Raw genomic sequence first — 17,519 nt, 5'->3', positions numbered from 1 at the left:
ACCATCATTGAAACTGGAGATTGAGACCATAAACTCATGTTTACTGAGGGAATCAACAGAGAAGTAGGGTCATTTCCTCGTATGGACCAGAGGAGTCGCCCCCTGCTGGTCACTACAGAGAATGCAGCTTTAACGCATTAAGCATCGCCTTCACTTTGAGAACCAGAGGTCACTGCCTGGCTCTGACATGGTTCTGTTTCTGGATCTGTACCTGGTTGTGGTTCTGACTCGTTTGTGGTTCTGTGTGTTGGTCCAGGTCTCTTTGAAGGCTCCTGTGTGCAGTACGCCTCGGATGCCACCATGAAGATGGTGTTCAGCTGCTCTCAGCCCTCCGTGGTGGTCTCCTACGACACGGTGCAGGGGACACACTCGGTCTGGGCCCTGCGCAGAGTCACTCCGGACGTGAGAGATCGCACACACACACAGACACACACACAGACACACACACAGTCCACCTGTCCCTCACCTGGAGCCTCTGACCCCCCCCCATCAGGAGCGCTCTACGGTCCTGCGCTGCTCGGCAGAGCCCGTCGGGACGCCGTTGGGTCTGGCGCCTGGCTTGCTGCCCTCCCACCTCCGGAACATCTCCCGCCTGGACTCGCCTGGGGGGGGCGGGGCCTCTGGGCTCGGGACGGGCGCGAGGTGACAGTCCATCCCTAACCTCAGAGTCTTTGTGTTGTGAGCGGCATCCATAATCCAGATGTTTCGGTCCCGGTCTTCTTGCCTCCTCCAGTTGTCCCAGTGGCGCCGGCTCTCCTCTCCACTACGGCGCTCTGCACAGCCACCAAAGCCGGGTCATGACCTCGTCTCCGGGCCTACACTCACGCCTGCACTCCCCGAGTATTTCCAACATGGCCGCCCTCAGGTGAGTGAAGGAGTTCGACAACAGTGATGATACTTCATGGTACAAATACTTGTGTATTTCGTTATATTGTGGATCATTTTGTAATCGTATCTGCATAAGAAAGATTGTACCCCCCCCCCCCCTCCCGTCCAGCCGGGCTCACTCCCCCGGCATGGCGGCCCCTTCGTTCTCCGGAGCGTCTCGCTTCAACACGTCTCTGCAGAGCCCCGCCCCCCGGCTCCACCACGGCCTCCTGCCCTCCCCCAACAGCACCATCAACGAAACCGTGCTGGCTCCGGAGGCGGAGCCTATCATGCCCGACCTCTGCATGGAGCAGCTGTGGAGCGAGGCGGCCGGCGGTCACAGGTTCGATCCGCCAGGTCCCCAAAAACGGTGCTTTGTCTCATGTCTCCTCAGAATAACTCCTGATTATGTTTCACCTTCTTTTGTTCTTCTGTAGGGAGATGAGCAGCCAGGCTTCAAAGGTGTTTCTGACCTCTGACCTCTGTGAGAACCACTACCTGTGCTTCCTGGTGGAGTCCCACCAGCAGCTCAGGTGAGCCGACACATTGTATCCACATATGGAGAACGTTGATACAGACCTCCTCCTCCTTCTCCATCATCACCTCCTCCTCCTCCTCCTTCTCCCCCCAACGGACACCCGATGAGCATCACATCCAGGATTTTCACACATCTGTGTGTCTTTCCACAGATGTGTGAAGTTCATAGAGAGCAACAATACGTCTCAGCTCATCTTCACTTCCATCACGACCGTCTCTGCCAAAGATGCAGAGCCTCTGCAGGTACGTTACATTAATCTTATAATCTCATATTCAACAGATAATCTTATATTAATTCTATATGTATGTTATATTAATCTGATACAAATCTGATATTAATCTAATATTTTACGAACAGTTTTTTTTCGGTTGTGTCTTTGCTCTTTGTTGTACTATTTTTTTTAAATAATTTGTATTGTCTTTGTGTGTGTCTAAGTAGTAACATTTTTTTCCCCTTTTATACATGTTCAAAAAAATAAATTCAAATTAATTGATATTAATAATGTGATATTAATGTAATATTTATCTGATATTAATCTGATATTAATGTAATATTAATCTGATACAAATCTGATATTTATATAATATTATTCTGATATTGATATAATATTAATCTGATATTGATATAATATTAATCTGATATTAATATAATAATCTGATATTAATCTGATATTAATGTAATATTAATCTGATACAAATCTGATATTAATATATTATTAATCTGATACAAATCTGATATTTATATAATATTATTCTGATATTGATATAATATTAATCTGATATTGATATAATAATAATCTGATATAAATCTGATATTGATGTAATATTAATCTGATGTGTTCGTGGTCCTTAGAGCATCAATGCCATGCTGGTTCTGGAGGCCTGCGGCAGCCTGGTCCTCTACACAGGAGTCACCCGGGTGAGGACCGTCCCAGCTGACCTCTTAGGCTTGAGGTCATGGAGGTGAACTAACCCGCCGTCGTTTCCTCTCCCCCAGGTCAGCAAGGTGTTCGTCCCCGGCCTCCTGTCGCCCAGCTTCAACCTGACCAGCCACCCGTCCCACCGCAGCACGCCGGCGGAGAAGGTTAGCACGCCGGCTAACGCGGGCAGCAGGCACCTCCAGAGGCTGGACGAGGTGCGTTCTTCTTTCTCTTCATCTTCCTTCGGCTCCTCCTTCTTCGTCCTCCCCCCTATCGTCTCACCGTTTCCTGCTCCGTCAGGCGGTGATGCCGTCCCCGGTGACGGAGGCAAGGGGTCTGAACATCAAGCAGCAGGAGGGCTCCTTCCTGGAGGACTTCACCTTCCAGCAGGCCACGCCCTCCATCCACGCCCTGAGGGACCCCGTCTGCAGCCGGCTCACCTTGGTGGGTCCGCCTCCTCCAGATGTTCAGGGGCGTTCCACAGACGCGTAGAGACGCTACCTGTGTGTGGTTGCGTGTCATTGTGTTGTGTGTGCAGCCCTGTGTGAGTCTGCAGTGGCTGTCAGCAGGTTGCAGCTTTATTTTGCCGTCTTTTCCTGCGTTACGCTGAAGTTTGTTTGTGTGAAATTGAGACTTTAAACGTGTGCACTTTGTCCTTGTAGGAACTAAGCAGTGGATCAATGCTGAGGGTCTCCATCCCAGAGATCGCTACCTCAGAGCTGGGTGAGCTCTTCCTCTTGGTGTCATTCAGCCATCGACCCTCCGGACGGAGCTCGCTCTCTCTAATGAAATGCCATTTGTCCCCCGCCCGCCCCCCCCTGACCTTTCCTACTCGCATGTCCAATTAAGCCGCTGATTGGTCGCATGCGTCCGAAGACACAGCGTCTCTGATTACTTTTTTATTTGTTTCCTCACAACAAAAACCTGTAAAGTTCTTCTCATGTGAAGCGTCCCTTAAACTCCCACCTGCTGCTTCTGTTAAACACGTCTTCACACCTCGACTCAGATCATATCCTTCCTTTGTTTGTCATTTTAACATCATGAATTACAGATGTGTTGCCCTGGAAACGAGCTTTGGACCTGTTTGTATTTGTGATTGACACCGCAAGAAATCGTATAGAACGTAGTCTTTGTTATGAACAACTAGAATTAAAATAATAACAGTAAACTGTAACCGCGCTGCATCGTGGTCCTCTTACATCAGAACAAGACCACTTTGTTTCACAAGATTTTAAACCATTTTCCCTTCTTGGCTGAGCAGCTGTTACGAGCTGGTGCACTTGATGATTTTCTGCTCTGGGTTGCAGTGAGGAAATGTCTGCAGGCGATCCGCTTCATCCTCCCGAAGGAAGCCGCCATGAAGGTTTGTGGAACTCCTTCTGGATCCCCATGATCGCTCTGGACTCTGACTTCTTAAGCGATGGACTATTGTTAGTCCTAGATCCCCCGGAGCCCGCCGGGGGCGTTAAGGAGAATGTTTTATTCAAACAAACGTCAGCCAGAAGCCGCGAGAACCCTCTTCACCTTCAGAGTGTCGTCTTTCCTACAGCCCCCGAACACCTCGCTGCAAACCCCCCCACAGGACCCACCTGAGCCCCAAACCAGAGAATACTGTGTTCAAATGATCAGAGAACGTTGTTTAGTGCAATGATTGACGTCGTTGTTCTCTGACCTCTTCTCGCCGTGACTGAGGCTCCGCCCCCACTGAACGCCGTGGCGACGTGACCAGCGGCTGCCCGCCCCCCTCACTGTTGTTTGTTGTTGCCGAGGCAGGTCCTGGTGAAGTGGTACAACATCTACAACGCCCCCGGAGGCCCCTCCCCCCACGCCGAGTGGAACCTGTTTGTTACCTGTTTCATGACGCTGATGGGCTACAACACGGAGAGGCTGGCCTGGACACGGAACGTCCGTCTTCTCCCCGTCTTCTCATTCATGTCTCTGCTCTTCTTCATGTCTCTCGTCTTCACGTCTCTGGTCCCTCTTCTGTCTACAGCTGCATTTTGAAGTACCTCTGTCTCCGGTTATCGCGGCAAAGAAGGCTCGTCCCTCCGACGGGGGGACTGAAGAGGTTTGTGAACCGATCACAACCGTCGCAATGACCTATTTTACCTCTGGAAGGTTTGAAGATCCTGTGTATATATATATATATATATATGTGTATATATATATAAATATGAATTATTGTAACAGGGTTTATCCTGAGGGGGGTCCCGGGAATGAGGACGTACACAGTAGGTCTGGTCATAATAAACTTTAGACCTCGTCTGGCTGGTTTTTCTCCCGTTCTCGCCGGATCGCCACGACTACAAACAGGATCCTTTATTTCCTGCAGCTCCGCCTCCACCTTAGCCCCGCCCCCCCCTGTCCCCTCTGCAGTCGAGCCAAACCACAATTATATATTAAAAAAAATATTTTGAATTAATACCAATATTTTTTAAACGAAGGGGTTATTTATAAATCATTAAAAATCCTTTAATAATCAATAGAAACATATAAATGATTTTAATATACATTAAATACAATTTACACTTTAGAATTAGTTTAAATGTTTGTTGTCTTTGATAATTGTTATATTTACATTCAGTCCGTCCAACGATGTAATGTTAAGACTTTCACCCACTGGTCTCTGCGTGTCCCCCCTAGGACCTGGACTACTTGTTGGGGTCTCACTACCACCGACAGATGAACCCTCAGTCCCTCTGCTCCGAAAACCCCGTCACCACGGAGACCGTGAGTCCCTCCTCTGTGAGTCCGTCCTGTCCCGTGTCCCTCATGTGCTTTAGATCTAAGTATGTATGTCCTCTGTCCCAGGACCCCCGCGGTGCCTCCCTGAAGATGGACACGGCGGCCCCCCTCTTCCCTCACGTCCCCGCCCTGTTCTACGTGCTGCACCTCGTGTACGAGGAGCTTCAGCTGGACGAGCTGCAGAGAGCCAGAGCGTCCTCACTGGTGTGTCTGCTGCAGCAGCTGGCCAGGTGTGTGTGTGTTACTGTGTGTGTGTGTGTGTGTGTGTGTGTGTGTGTGTGTGTGTGTGTGTGTGTTACTGGGTGTGAGTTTTTAAACATTAAACATTAAAGTTATGGTAATAACCAAACACTGTATCTTTTAATCTATATTTAGTGTTGAATTATGGATACAACTGATATATTACTAATTCAACAATTTTACATTCTGTAAAATCCAACGTCATCTCTCTGTAATCTTTCATCAACACACACAGTCTGACGTGGATTAGAAAGTATTGATCGTGGATGTAAAGCGGGTTGCGATGACTCGTCGGTTAATTAGAAGTTAAATGTCAGCAGAGCGAGCAGCTCTTAAAGGGCCGGTGGCCACACGAGGTACTTGTACTCACTCCGTGTTTTACAAACAAGAGGTTTTTATTCAGGCTAGAACACGTTTCCATTCTGCTTATTGGTTTGGTTCCTTATTCATTATCTTGTGAGGGAAAAAAATACAATTAATGAATTAATATTGGTATTGTATGAATTATTTATTATATATTATTTCATCTTCCAGACATCTCAACTCTCCTTTCAGTTTTCTCTGCTCTTTTAAAATCCACCTGACTCCATTCATAAAACCAGTGATTCTACTTCTGTCTTTCTGCAGAGACCTCCAGCTGGACCAGTACGTGGACCTGTACTGGAGAGACTACCCCTCCTTGATCAGCGGCTTCCCCGAGACCAGCGCCATGGACCAGGGTGAGTGGTGATGGAGTCGGGTGATGGTGATGGAGTCGGCTGATGGGGTCGGGTGATGGTGATGGGGTCGGTTGATGGAGTCGGGTGATGGTGATGGAGTCAGTTGATGGAGTCGGGTGATGGTGATGAGATCGGGGTCGGGTGGTGGTGATGGGATCGGGGTCGGGTGGTGGTGATGGGATCGGGGTCGGGTGGTGGTGATGGAGTCGGGTGGTGGTGATTGGATCGGGGTCGGGTGGTGGTGATGGGGTCGGGGTCGGGTGGTGGTGATGGAGTCGGGTGGTGGTGATGGGGTCGGTTGAGGGTGATGGGGTCGGCTGATGGTGATGGAGTCGGGTGATGGGGTCGGTTGGTGGTGATGGGGTCGGTTGATGGAGTCGGGTGATGAGATCGGGGTCGGGTGGTGGTGATGGAGTCGGGTGGTGGTGATGGGATTGGGGTTGGGTGGTGGTGATGGGATCGGGGTCGGGTGGTGGTGATGGAGTCGGGTGGTGGTGATGGGATCGGGGTCGGGTGGTGGTGATTGGATCGGGGTCGGGTGGTGGTGATGGGGTAGGTTGAGGGTGATGGGATCGGGTGGTGGCGATGGAGTCGGGTGGTGGTGATGGGGTCGGTGGTGGTGATGGAGTCGGGTGGTGGTGATGGGATCGGGGTCGGGTGGTGGTGATGGGGTCGGGTGGTGGTGATGGGATCGGGGTCGGGTGGTGGTGATGGAGTCGGGTGGTGGTGATGGGGTCGGTTGGTGGTGATGGGATCGGGGTCGGGTGGTGGTCATGGGGTCGGGTAGTGGTGATGGGGTCGGTTGGTGGTGATGGGGTCGGGTGGTGGTGATGGGGTCGGGTAGTGGTGATGGGGTCGGTTGGTGGTGATGGGGTCGGGTGGTGGTGATGGGGTCGGGTGGTGGTGATGGGATCAGGGTCGGGTGGTGGTGATGGAGTCGGGTGGTGGTGATGGGATCAGGGTCGGGTGGTGGTGATGGAGTCGGGTGGTGGTGATGCGATCGGGGTCGGGTGGTGGTCATGGGGTCGGGTAGTGGTGATGGGGTCGGTTGGTGGTGATGGGGTCGGTTGGTGGTGATGGGGTCGGTTGGTGGTGATGGGGTCGGGTGGTGGTGATGGGGTCGGGTGGTGGTGATGGAATCGGTTGGTGGTGATGGGATCGGGGTCGGGTGGTGGTCATGGAGTCGGGTGGTGGTGATGGGGTCAATGAGTCTGCGTTCACGTCTTGTCAGTAAACAAGCAAACGTGCATGTTGGGGTCTGGACCGCTTGTTGCTAGGCTACGCTAGCATCTGAGTGTGAATATGGCCGTTATGGTCTGTGCCATAAAACGCACCACGATTCATGCATTTGTGTTGCTGTGCTTCTTTACTCCGCCCCCTCTCTCTCCTCAGCTCTGATTGGTCAGATGCAGCGGCCGTCCTTCCTGAGGGCGGAGCCTCCGTGTGTGCTCAGCTGGCTGAGTGGCTGCCTGAGGGGAGAGGAGAGCCCGCCCTTTCCCTGCCTGCCCGCCATCTGTCAGCGCACCAGGCTGCTGGTTCTGGTACCAACGTTTATGCTCCTAAACGTCTCTCTATGTATTTTGTTGCTGTATATTTAATATTTGCTCGTAAAGACGGCTACGCGGCGTCATGTCGCGTTAGATGAGAGGACTTAAGTAAACTAAACGCATTGCTTTGACACCAAAAAGCAGGAGAGAATAAATATTGATAATCACAATTTAGCAAAATAAGTTTTTGGATGAAGGACTGCAGAGTCCATTTTTCTTTATCTTTATTTGTGAAGCACATGAAGAGCAAATGTGTGTGTGTGTGTGTGTGTGTGTGTGTGTGTGTGTGTGTGTGTGTGTGTGTTCCTCTGGAGATGATGACCGACTGAATTACGGGGCTGACTCATAATAAGATAAATTACATCCGAGGCTTTTTGAAGGTGTTGAGAGGTTCTAGAAATGAGATTTAATCCAGAAACTCTGCAACAACAACTGAGACATCAGATGATTCAGAGGCTCCAGTCTGTAGTTTATAAATTATTATCTATATATAATGTTTATGAATATAAACTAATCATAACTATATGTGTATTGGCTTGTCTCTTTAGTCTTAAAAACATCTGTTCAAATAAAATATAAATATATTCCATAAACACAGAACAATAAGTAAGATGAATCCTAAATGAATACGTACATAAATAAGAGATGGTTATTTACATAAGATCATTCCTGTGTTTTTATGAATCAGAATCAATGACGTTTTTGCAGCCGTAGAAGTATTTTGTGCTCAAAGAAGTGAAGTGACGTCTGTTTCTTTCCTCTCAGAGTTACGCCCTCTACATCGTTGGAGATGAAAACGCTACTTCTACCGAAGTGTCAAAGTACCTGACCAAGCTCTCTGCAGGTGTGTGTGTGTGTGTGTGTGTGTGTGTGTGTGTGTGTCTCCTTTCCACTGACACACGAGAGCTCGTTTGACTTTGTGGGCGTAGATATATTTTTATACATTTATGTTTTCAGAAATCACTTAAACAAAGTCCTTCACTCATGAAATGTCGCCTGCGTTTAATCCGAAGCTGAGGAGCTTTCTTCTTTTCTTCAACAACCAATCGGTGAAGCTCTGAGAGCCTTCAGAGCTGTCGAGGGTTTATGGAGATGAGACTTCACTCACAATTAAAGGGAGAGCGAGAGAATGAACCTGTTGACCTGTCCCCCCCCCCTCTCCCCCCTCGACCCCCCACTCAGGTCAGAAGTACAGCACCAGGGAACCACACTACAGAAGGTAATTACGCTCTCAGCAAGGAGAGGAGGGGCTTCATGTTGTCTTCGTCTGTTTTGTAGAAAAGACATTTAATTGAACAAACGTTAAATAACTAAAAGTTAGTGTTGCGATGTGTAAAAGGAAGCAACATCCAGAATGAAGAGAGGTCACTGTGACCTCACGCTGTAGAGTTATCTGCTGATGATAGCGTGCTAACAAGCTAGCAGCCCATCATCTGGTACCGAGGCGGCTGAGTTTCTCTCTGTGGGGACGGACGTTGTCGTGTCTTCACTGCAGGTGCAGCGGTGGGCAGGAGGAGTCTTCCAGTGAGAGTCTGGCTGAGCAGCTGGTGGTCTGGCTCACCTCAGAAGGTAAGAAGGTCTCCTCTCCTCGATGGTTCACATGCCTTCCTAACCGGTCGTCAGTAACCCCCCCCCTTCCCCCCCCGGTCCAGGCTTCACCCTGAAGGACCTGGACTCGGTGCCCTTTGGCGTGGCGCTGCCCATCAGAGAGGCCATCTACCGCTGCCGCGAGCAGCCCTGCTCCGATTGGTCGGAGGAGGTGTGTCTGCTGATTGGCCGACAGGATCTGACCAAACAAGCCCACAAGATGACGCTGGCCAAGAGCAAAGCCGTGAGTGGGACCGGGGCTCCGTGTGCGTCTGTGCTTCACGTGTCGTTGTTTGTGTTACCACGGCGTCCGGCGCCTGAGTGGCATCTAGATGTTACCTGGCAGAGACCTGGAGACGCACAATATTCATTTTATTAAACCACTTGTGGTTCTCCGTGTGTCTCCAGTCGGTTGGCTCCGGTCTGTCCCTGGAGCCTCCTGCGGCCTCCGAGGCAGACGAGGAGGAGGACGGGATGTCGGACATCATTCAGGAGGTGAAGCTGGTTGCTCTGCTCCATTGGTATCCTCTTGCTGTTGTTGTTGTTGTTGTTTATGTTGTCCTCACGGTCTCCTCCAGGTCACAGGGCTGATCTGGAGTCAGGATCTGAGGGTCCAGGAGGTGAGGAGGCTCCTGCAGAGTTCCAGACCGGTCCGGGTCAGTGTGGTCCAGCTACCGGAGGTCTCTGACCACGAGTACATCGAGGAGAAGGAGAACAAGTGAGAGAGTGTTGTGTTTTAACCCTGATCCCAAAACCAAACGGACCAAAACAAGCTCACACATTATGAATGAATCCATTATTGAACATGTTGTTAAATCATCAGACTTTTGTGCTTCAATCCTGCAGAGTTGGAGACGTATTCTTTATCCACTTTGTCTTCGTGTGTCCTTGTGTCCCCTCAGGCTGCTGCAGCTGTGTCAGAGGACCATGTCCCTGCCGGTGGGCCGAGGCCTCTTCACCCTCTTCTCCTACCAGCCGGTCCCGACCGAGCCGCTGCCCGTCCCGAAACTCAACCTGACCGGTGAGGAACAGAATAGGAACAAAGACGAGTGCATCTGGCTGCTTTACGCCGATGACATCGAAAACATGAAACATCACTGCCTTTGATCCTCTAAATGAGACGGTGTTATTGTTGTGTGGGTCCAGGCCGCGCCCCCCCGAGGAACACCATGGTGGACCTGAACAGCGGGAACATCGACGTGCCCCCCAACATGACCAGCTGGCCCAGTTTCCACAATGGCGTCGCTGCTGGCCTCAAGATAGCGCCGGCCTCTCAGGTCAGTGGTCTTCATCGATCTGAACATAAACCTCCATTTACATTGAGTGGTCGGCCCTCGTGACCTCTGACCTTTGCATGCGCTCAGGTGGACTCGGCCTGGATCGCCTACAACAAGCCAAAGAGCCCCGAGCTCGCCAACGAGTACGCCGGATTCCTCATGGCGCTCGGCCTCAACGGACACCTGACCAAGCTCGCCACGCTCAACATCCACGACTATCTCACCAAGGTACACACACACACACACACACACACACACACACACACACACACACACACACACACACACACACACACACACACACACACACACACACACACAGGCGTCTAATGAGAGCTGTCCGTCATGACGAGCCGCTGGACTCGTCACAGTCGGAGCTGACTGTTGTATCGCCTTTCACGCTGTGGTCTGATGTCATTGTGTGATGTCATCAGCTTAATGGTGTAAGCTTGTGTGCCCCCCCCCCCTCCCCTCCCCACCCAGGGCCACGAGATGACCAGCATCGGCCTCCTGCTGGGCGTGTCCTCGGCCAAACTGGGCACCATGGACATGTCCATCACCCGCCTCCTCAGCATCCACATCCCGGCCCTGCTGCCCCCCACCTCCACCGAGCTGGACGTCCCGCACAACGTGCAGGTGGGTCATCGGCGGACGGCCGGTTCCAAGTGGTCGTTACGCATGCACACAACACACACACACACACACACAGTGACCGGATGTGTCCTGCTCAGGTTGCTGCTGTGATCGGCATCGGGCTCGTGTACCAAGGAACGGGACACCGACACAACGCTGAGGTGCTGCTGTCTGAGATAGGTAGGTGTGCGTGTGTGTGTGCGTGTGTGTGTGTGTGTGCGCGTGTGAGAGAAATGCCCACTCTCGTCGTCTCCTCCTCTTGTCCATAACAGTAAAACACAATGAGCCTTTGAACCCAGGTGTGCGCTACCACGACAACCGCTCTCCAGGCCTCTGAACCAGTGTCTCCGTGTCCCCTCAGGTCGGCCTCCTGGTCCGGAGATGGAGTACTGCACCGACAGGGAGTCCTACTCTCTGGCCGCTGGCCTGGCTCTGGGGATGGTCTGTCTGGGGGTGAGTCGCCCCAGAGGCCTCCACCTCCCGTCAGAGGGAGGAAAGCCCTGCTCCTCCCTCTGAGGGTGGTGTTTTTAAAGATCTCTCAGGAGTTTACAGTCATCGGTTATTAATTATTTAATTACTGAACTTTATCAAACACTTTTACCTTCATTTCCTTCATCGTCCTCCCATCTCTCCTCCTGCAGCACGGAAGTAACCTGATCGGGATGACGGACCTGAACGTCCCGGAGCAGCTGTATCAGTACATGGTGGGGGGGCACCGCAGAGCTCAGGCGGGGGCCAGCAGGGAGAGACACAAGTCCCCCAGCTACCAGATCAAGGTAGACGGACATCAGGGGACGCACAGACCTCAAATCAGCTCCAAAGAAAAAAAAAACAATATCAGATCCAACTGTCATTTTGGTTGATTTGTTAGAAGCTTATTATTATAACCATCCTCCTAAAAATCCTTTCAGTGAAACATCAGAAATATCAACTGTTTTTCTTTTACTTTTGCTGAGCCATTATACTTATTAGCCAATAGTGTTGTTTTTTTTACTCTATTTAGTTGACAGAGATAAAATATACAATTTTTATTGCCCTTATTATTTTTTTGCTCAAAGCTTGTGTTAGGAAGTTATTTAAGTTCATCACAGGTGACCTGTGAATGTATCACGGTATCTACGGTATGTTCCCATGTGCACCGAGCAGAGCCTGAACGCATCGCGCTGAGCTAGCCATAAGCAGCGCTGCTAACGCTACTAGCTCTCCTGTTTATCTAAACACTGTTGTTTACAGTGTCACATGATCAGACAGTAGAGACTAGAAACGTATCGATGCTTAAACTTGATTTACACTCTGAACGTTAATGTAACATTTTCCAATAAAAAACATTTCTCTCCAAATGAAGTTGGCTGGTAGCTAGCTGATTAGCCACCGTGGTCAGCTGTCTTGCTAGTTATGTTTTCTTTCTCCAAACATGGACGTTTTCCTCAGGAGGGTGACACCATCAACGTGGACGTGACGTGTCCTGGAGCCACGCTAGCGCTCGCCATGATCTACCTCAAGACAAACAACAGGTGAGAAAAGACGTCAAGCTATTGGCGGCAAAATGACTCTACTTCTCTTTTCTGAGCAGCAGGGGGCGACTCCTCTGCTCCCATAGACGTCTATGAGGAAATGACTCTACTTCTCTGCAGTGACCAGCAGGGGGCGACTCCTCTGCTCCCATAGACGTCTATGAGGAAATGACTCTACTTCTCTGTAGTGACCAGCAGGGGGCGACTCCTCTGCTCCCATAGACGTCTATGAGGAAATGACTCTACTTCTCTGTAGTGACCAGCAGGGGGCGACTCCTCTGCTCCCATAGACGTCTATGAGGAAATGACTCTACTTCTCTGTAGTGACCAGCAGGGGGCGACTCCTCTGCTCCCATAGACATCTATGAGGAAATGACTCTACTTCTCTGTAGTGACCAGCAGGGGGCGACTCCTCTGCTCCCATAGACATCTATGAGGAAATGACTCTACTTCTCTGTAGTGACCAGCAGGGGGCGACTCCTCTGCTCCCATAGACGTCTATGAGGAAATGACTCTACTTCTCTGTAGTGACCAGCAGGGGGCGACTCCTCTGCTCCCATAGACGTCTATTAGGAAATGACTCTACTGCTCTCTTGATTTATTCCCTCAGTAAACTTTGTAAACATGAGTTTATGGTTTCAATCTCTAGTTTCAAGGGCGGGGCTACATGCTAGCTGTGTCTCAAAGTCCTGTCCCTTGAGGGACGCGGTCCTCCAGGAGGTTTGGAGGACGCATCTGATCTGTGCTTTTTTTGTTTTTTTCAGGAATCAGGAAACATTTATTAGCCAAAATATGTCAAACATACAAGGAATTTGTCTTGGCGGTTAGTGCGCAACAGTAGACAGACAAGACAACAGTGCACAGGTAATAAAATAAAGTGGAATTAAATGCTAATGCATTTGCTGCCCAGCATATCCCAGCATGCAGTGCGGGCCGAGGATTTAATTTCTTCAGGACGGAGGCGGGTGATGCGACCAAATGTAACGTTAATAGAATTCACTCCATTATCTACCGAAAGAAATGTTATAATATAACATCACATCTTAGTTAATGAAATCACTTAAGTTACGTGACGTTGGTGACCGATGTCGTGTTTTTATATTCACATAAGACTTTAGAACAAACTGCTCTTAGTAATAACTTAACTTGCTTTGCTCCTTTAGTTGTGTTGTGTGAATATAAACATTTAGTTGTGTTTCATGGAGCAGGAGGAAGCAGCATCACGCTGAGGGAGAACGATGTGTGTGGTGACGTTCAGCTTGGAGATATTCTGTAATATCTTAAGTTAAAGTATCTTGTATCTTGTGCAGTAGAGAAACAGGATGTTGTTGTTTATAAATGGGTTTGCTGTTGTGGTTTTTGTTGACAGTACTGATGGAATCTCCTCTGCCTTGAGATTGAGATTATTACTCTACTAAAAACTGATTTAATTCAAATTTAAAATAACCAAAACAAGTTCTTCTCTCAGCCTGAAATACATTGTGCTCCGGAGGAGTAAGATTATCTTCTTTTTCTGTACTTTGTAATTTCTGGGCTTTTTAAGGTTTTTATTGTTGTAGTGCAGCAGGTTGCTAGGCAACAGGAGCAGCGAGGTAAAGCTGATGACGCAAGCAGGAAGTCCCCAGTAGGACAGACCGTCCTGTTTCAGAGACCCCTCGGTTCAGCCTGTACGGTTGTTGGAGGACGCAGCCCAGGTAGACCAGAAGGCTACAAGGATGCAGACCAGCGACTTTGAGACACAGCTATTGATTGACAGGTCTCTAATAGACCATAAAGCAGGGGATACTTTAGGGCGGGGCTTTACGCTGATTGACAGGTCTCTACCAGAGACTTATATACAGTCTCTACGTCCGCCTACGTCTGTTCACTGGTTGGAAAAAAACACCATGGCGGTGGACGAAATGCCAAACATAAGTCCAGGAGACAGTGATTTTTTTGGGGTTGAGACTATTTTTTAAAATATTTTTTAAAGACATACTTATCTAAAAAGGCTGGTGGTGACAGATCCTACATTTACAGCTTTGGTGTTTCATAAATCTAATTTTCACCCATGTGAGTGGCGAGCAGAACGCCGTCAGGAGACGCTCCCCGCTATTGGCGGAGATGTCCCCGTCTCGTGCCGTGCCGCCTGTCTATTGGCTGAGAGGGTTGAAGGAGGATATTAACACCTCCTCGTCCCTTCCTGGTTCTCGCCCACAGGTCCATCGCTGATTGGCTGAAACCTCCAGACACCTGGTTCCTGCTGGACTTCATCAAGCCAGAGTTTCTGCTGCTCAGGGTGTGTGTGCGTGTGCGTGTGTGTGTGCATGTGTGCGTGTGTGTGTGTGCGTGTGTTACCTCCACCAGCAGAGGGTGTGTGTGTGTGTGTGTGTGTGTTTGTGTGTGCGTGTGTGTGTGTGTGCGTGCACATTAGGTAATCTGGTCTCTTTTTCTTTCCTCTCAGACTCTCGCTCGCTGTATCATCATGTGGGATGAAATCCTCCCGAACACTGAGTGGGTCAAAAGCAACATACCCCAGGTGAGAACAGACTCACATCATTATTGAGGAAACGTGAGTGAAGTTGCAGCTTTGCAACAAGTCACAGTGACTTGTGACGGTTCTCCTTATTCAATCCATCAGAGCTGAACAGGCACTTTTAACTGGTTCAGAACCCGTCCTGATCCTCTATGTGAAGCAGTCTAGTCCTGATCCTCTATGTGAAGCAGTCTAGTCCTGATCCTCTATGTGAAGCAGTCTAGTCCTGATCCTCTATGTGAAGCAGTCTAGTCCTGATCCTCCATGTGAAGCAGTCTAGTCCTGATCCTCCATGTGAAGCAGTCTAGTCCTGATCCTCTATGTGAAGCAGTCTAGTCCTGATCCTCTATGTGAAGCAGTCTAGTCCTGATCCTCTATGTGAAGCAGTCTAGTCCTGATCCTCCATGTGAAGCAGTCTAGTCCTGATCCTCCATGTGAAGCAGTCTAGACCTGATCCTCCATGTGAAGCAGTCTAGTCCTGATCCTCTATGTGAAGCAGTCTAGTCCTGATCCTCCATGTGAAGCAGTCTAGTCCTGATCCTCCATGTGAAGCAGTCTAGTCCTGATCCTCCATGTGAAGCAGTCTAGTCCTGATCCTCCATGTGAAGCAGTCTAGTCCTGATCCTCCATGTGAAGCAGTCTAGTCCTGACCCTCTATGTGAAGCAGTCTAGTCCTGATCCTCTATGTGAAGCAGTCTAGTCCTGATCCTCTATGTGAAGCAGTCTAGTCCTGGTCCTCCGTGTGAAGCAGTCTAGTCCTGGTCCTCCGTGTGAAGCAGTCTAGTCCTGGTCCTCCGCGTGAAGCAGTCTAGTCCTGATCCTCCGCGTGAAGCAGTCTAGTCCTGATCCTCCATGTGAAGCAGTCTAGTCCTGATCCTCCATGTGAAGCAGTCTAGTCCTGGTCCTCCGTGTGAAGCAGTCTAGTCCTGGTCCTCCGTGTGAAGCAGTCTAGTCCTGGTCCTCCGTGTGAAGCAGTCTAGTCCTGGTCCTCCGTGTGAAGCAGTCTAGTCCTGATCCTCCATGTGAAGCAGTCTAGTCCTGACCCTCTATGTGAAGCAGTCTAGTCCTGGTCCTCCGTGTGAAGCAGTCTAGTCCTGGTCCTCCGTGTGAAGCAGTCTAGTCCTGGTCCTCCGCGTGAAGCAGTCTAGTCCTGATCCTCCGCGTGAAGCAGTCTAGTCCTGATCCTCCATGTGAAGCAGTCTAGTCCTGATCCTCCATGTGAAGCAGTCTAGTCCTGGTCCTCCGTGTGAAGCAGTCTAGTCCTGGTCCTCCGTGTGAAGCAGTCTAGTCCTGGTCCTCCGTGTGAAGCAGTCTAGTCCTGGTCCTCCATGTGAAGCAGTCTAGTCCTGGTCCTCCATGTGAAGCAGTCTAGTCCTGACCCTCTATGTGAAGCAGTCTAGTCCTGGTCCTCCGTGTGAAGCAGTCTAGTCCTGATCCTCCATGTGAAGCAGTCTAGTCCTGGTCCTCCGTGTGAAGCAGTCTAGTCCTGACCCTGACTCTGTGTTGTTCAGATCATGAGAGGGACCTTTGAGCCTTCAGAAGACATCAACATGGAGACGATGGCGTGAGTGTTTCCTGTTTGACGTGGTGCTGGTGCTGGTCTCCAGTAGTCAAACTGACCCCCTTTCTGGTTTCTCTCAGACAAGCCCAGGACTACATCACCGCCGGCGCCTGCATGGCGTTGGGTTTACGCTTCGCCGGCTCCGCCAATTCGGACGCCTTCGACTGCCTGTACGAGTTGGCCAGGACCTTCATGAAGATCATGTCCTTCGCCGGCACGGCGGCCGCTGTACGTTTCCTCTCGTTTAACGTCTCTGAGAGCCTCAGTGGAGCTATGACATCATGACCAGTTCAACTGAGGTCCGCAGGTCATGTGACCAACAGGTCATGTGACCATGAATCAGAGCGGCTGGAAACCGAGCTGTTAAATAGTTTAATACCACTTCTGGAGCATCCAACATTCACTCTTTGGGAAGATGTTGGATATAAAGGTTCTGTTGTTTACCAACTAAAGCAGGTGTTTTTGTTGTTATTGTGGCGTTATTCTGCAATAAAGAGACGTTTAACTTCTCTCCTCCTAGTCGCGATTGTTCCGTTTCCTCAGAGATGCCGGACTCTTATTTTGAAATGTAAAGATGGAGGAGGGCAATATGACGCGGTGCAGCGCTGCCTCGACTAACGGCTCGCTGCGGCTCCCTCAGCAGACGGGGTACTACAACCTGCAGACGGGCCTCTCCATGGTGCTGCTGGCCATCGCCATGGTGATGTCCGGCACCGGCAACCTCAAGGTGCTGCAGCTCTGCAGGTTCTTCCACCGCAGGACCGGAGGGGAGATGAACTACGGCTTCCACATGGCCCACCACATGGCCCTGGGGCTGCTGTTCCTGGGGGGGGGCAGGTGAGCCACTCACTCTCTCT

General features: G+C 50.2%; 1 protein-coding gene across 3 annotated transcripts in view; it reads left to right on the top strand.

The window, feature by feature from the left end:
- anapc1 (anaphase promoting complex subunit 1) overlaps positions 1–17,519 on the top strand; it is a 28,367-nt gene that overhangs the window by 4,184 nt on the left and 6,664 nt on the right. For 2 of the 3 annotated variants that reach the window (XM_078104332.1, XM_078104334.1), the window contains 36 exons: positions 257–402; positions 494–642; positions 734–865; positions 998–1,210; positions 1,305–1,400; positions 1,557–1,647; positions 2,258–2,323; positions 2,402–2,539; positions 2,625–2,768; positions 2,987–3,047; positions 3,632–3,687; positions 4,098–4,229; positions 4,318–4,392; positions 4,968–5,054; positions 5,136–5,299; positions 5,937–6,028; positions 7,421–7,569; positions 8,341–8,419; positions 8,758–8,794; positions 9,071–9,144; positions 9,228–9,406; positions 9,571–9,657; positions 9,741–9,880; positions 10,065–10,183; positions 10,309–10,439; positions 10,527–10,667; positions 10,923–11,075; positions 11,171–11,252; positions 11,434–11,525; positions 11,714–11,848; positions 12,504–12,586; positions 14,786–14,864; positions 15,030–15,104; positions 16,613–16,665; positions 16,743–16,890; positions 17,303–17,499. In XM_078104332.1, the coding sequence (XP_077960458.1) occupies positions 257–402; positions 494–642; positions 734–865; positions 998–1,210; positions 1,305–1,400; positions 1,557–1,647; positions 2,258–2,323; positions 2,402–2,539; positions 2,625–2,768; positions 2,987–3,047; positions 3,632–3,687; positions 4,098–4,229; positions 4,318–4,392; positions 4,968–5,054; positions 5,136–5,299; positions 5,937–6,028; positions 7,421–7,569; positions 8,341–8,419; positions 8,758–8,794; positions 9,071–9,144; positions 9,228–9,406; positions 9,571–9,657; positions 9,741–9,880; positions 10,065–10,183; positions 10,309–10,439; positions 10,527–10,667; positions 10,923–11,075; positions 11,171–11,252; positions 11,434–11,525; positions 11,714–11,848; positions 12,504–12,586; positions 14,786–14,864; positions 15,030–15,104; positions 16,613–16,665; positions 16,743–16,890; positions 17,303–17,499 (4,075 nt within the window). The remainder of the gene's footprint in view (positions 1–256; positions 403–493; positions 643–733; positions 866–997; positions 1,211–1,304; positions 1,401–1,556; positions 1,648–2,257; positions 2,324–2,401; positions 2,540–2,624; positions 2,769–2,986; positions 3,048–3,631; positions 3,688–4,097; positions 4,230–4,317; positions 4,393–4,967; positions 5,055–5,135; positions 5,300–5,936; positions 6,029–7,420; positions 7,570–8,340; positions 8,420–8,757; positions 8,795–9,070; positions 9,145–9,227; positions 9,407–9,570; positions 9,658–9,740; positions 9,881–10,064; positions 10,184–10,308; positions 10,440–10,526; positions 10,668–10,922; positions 11,076–11,170; positions 11,253–11,433; positions 11,526–11,713; positions 11,849–12,503; positions 12,587–14,785; positions 14,865–15,029; positions 15,105–16,612; positions 16,666–16,742; positions 16,891–17,302; positions 17,500–17,519) is intronic. The other variant, XM_078104333.1, reaches the window with a different exon arrangement.

This window comes from Gasterosteus aculeatus, chromosome 6 (genome assembly GCF_964276395.1).
Source record: "Gasterosteus aculeatus chromosome 6, fGasAcu3.hap1.1, whole genome shotgun sequence".
In the NCBI taxonomy this organism is placed as follows: domain Eukaryota; kingdom Metazoa; phylum Chordata; class Actinopteri; order Perciformes; family Gasterosteidae; genus Gasterosteus; species Gasterosteus aculeatus.
The sequence above is the reverse complement of the archived record's forward strand: the minus strand, read 5'-3'. Positions and strand labels throughout refer to the sequence as shown.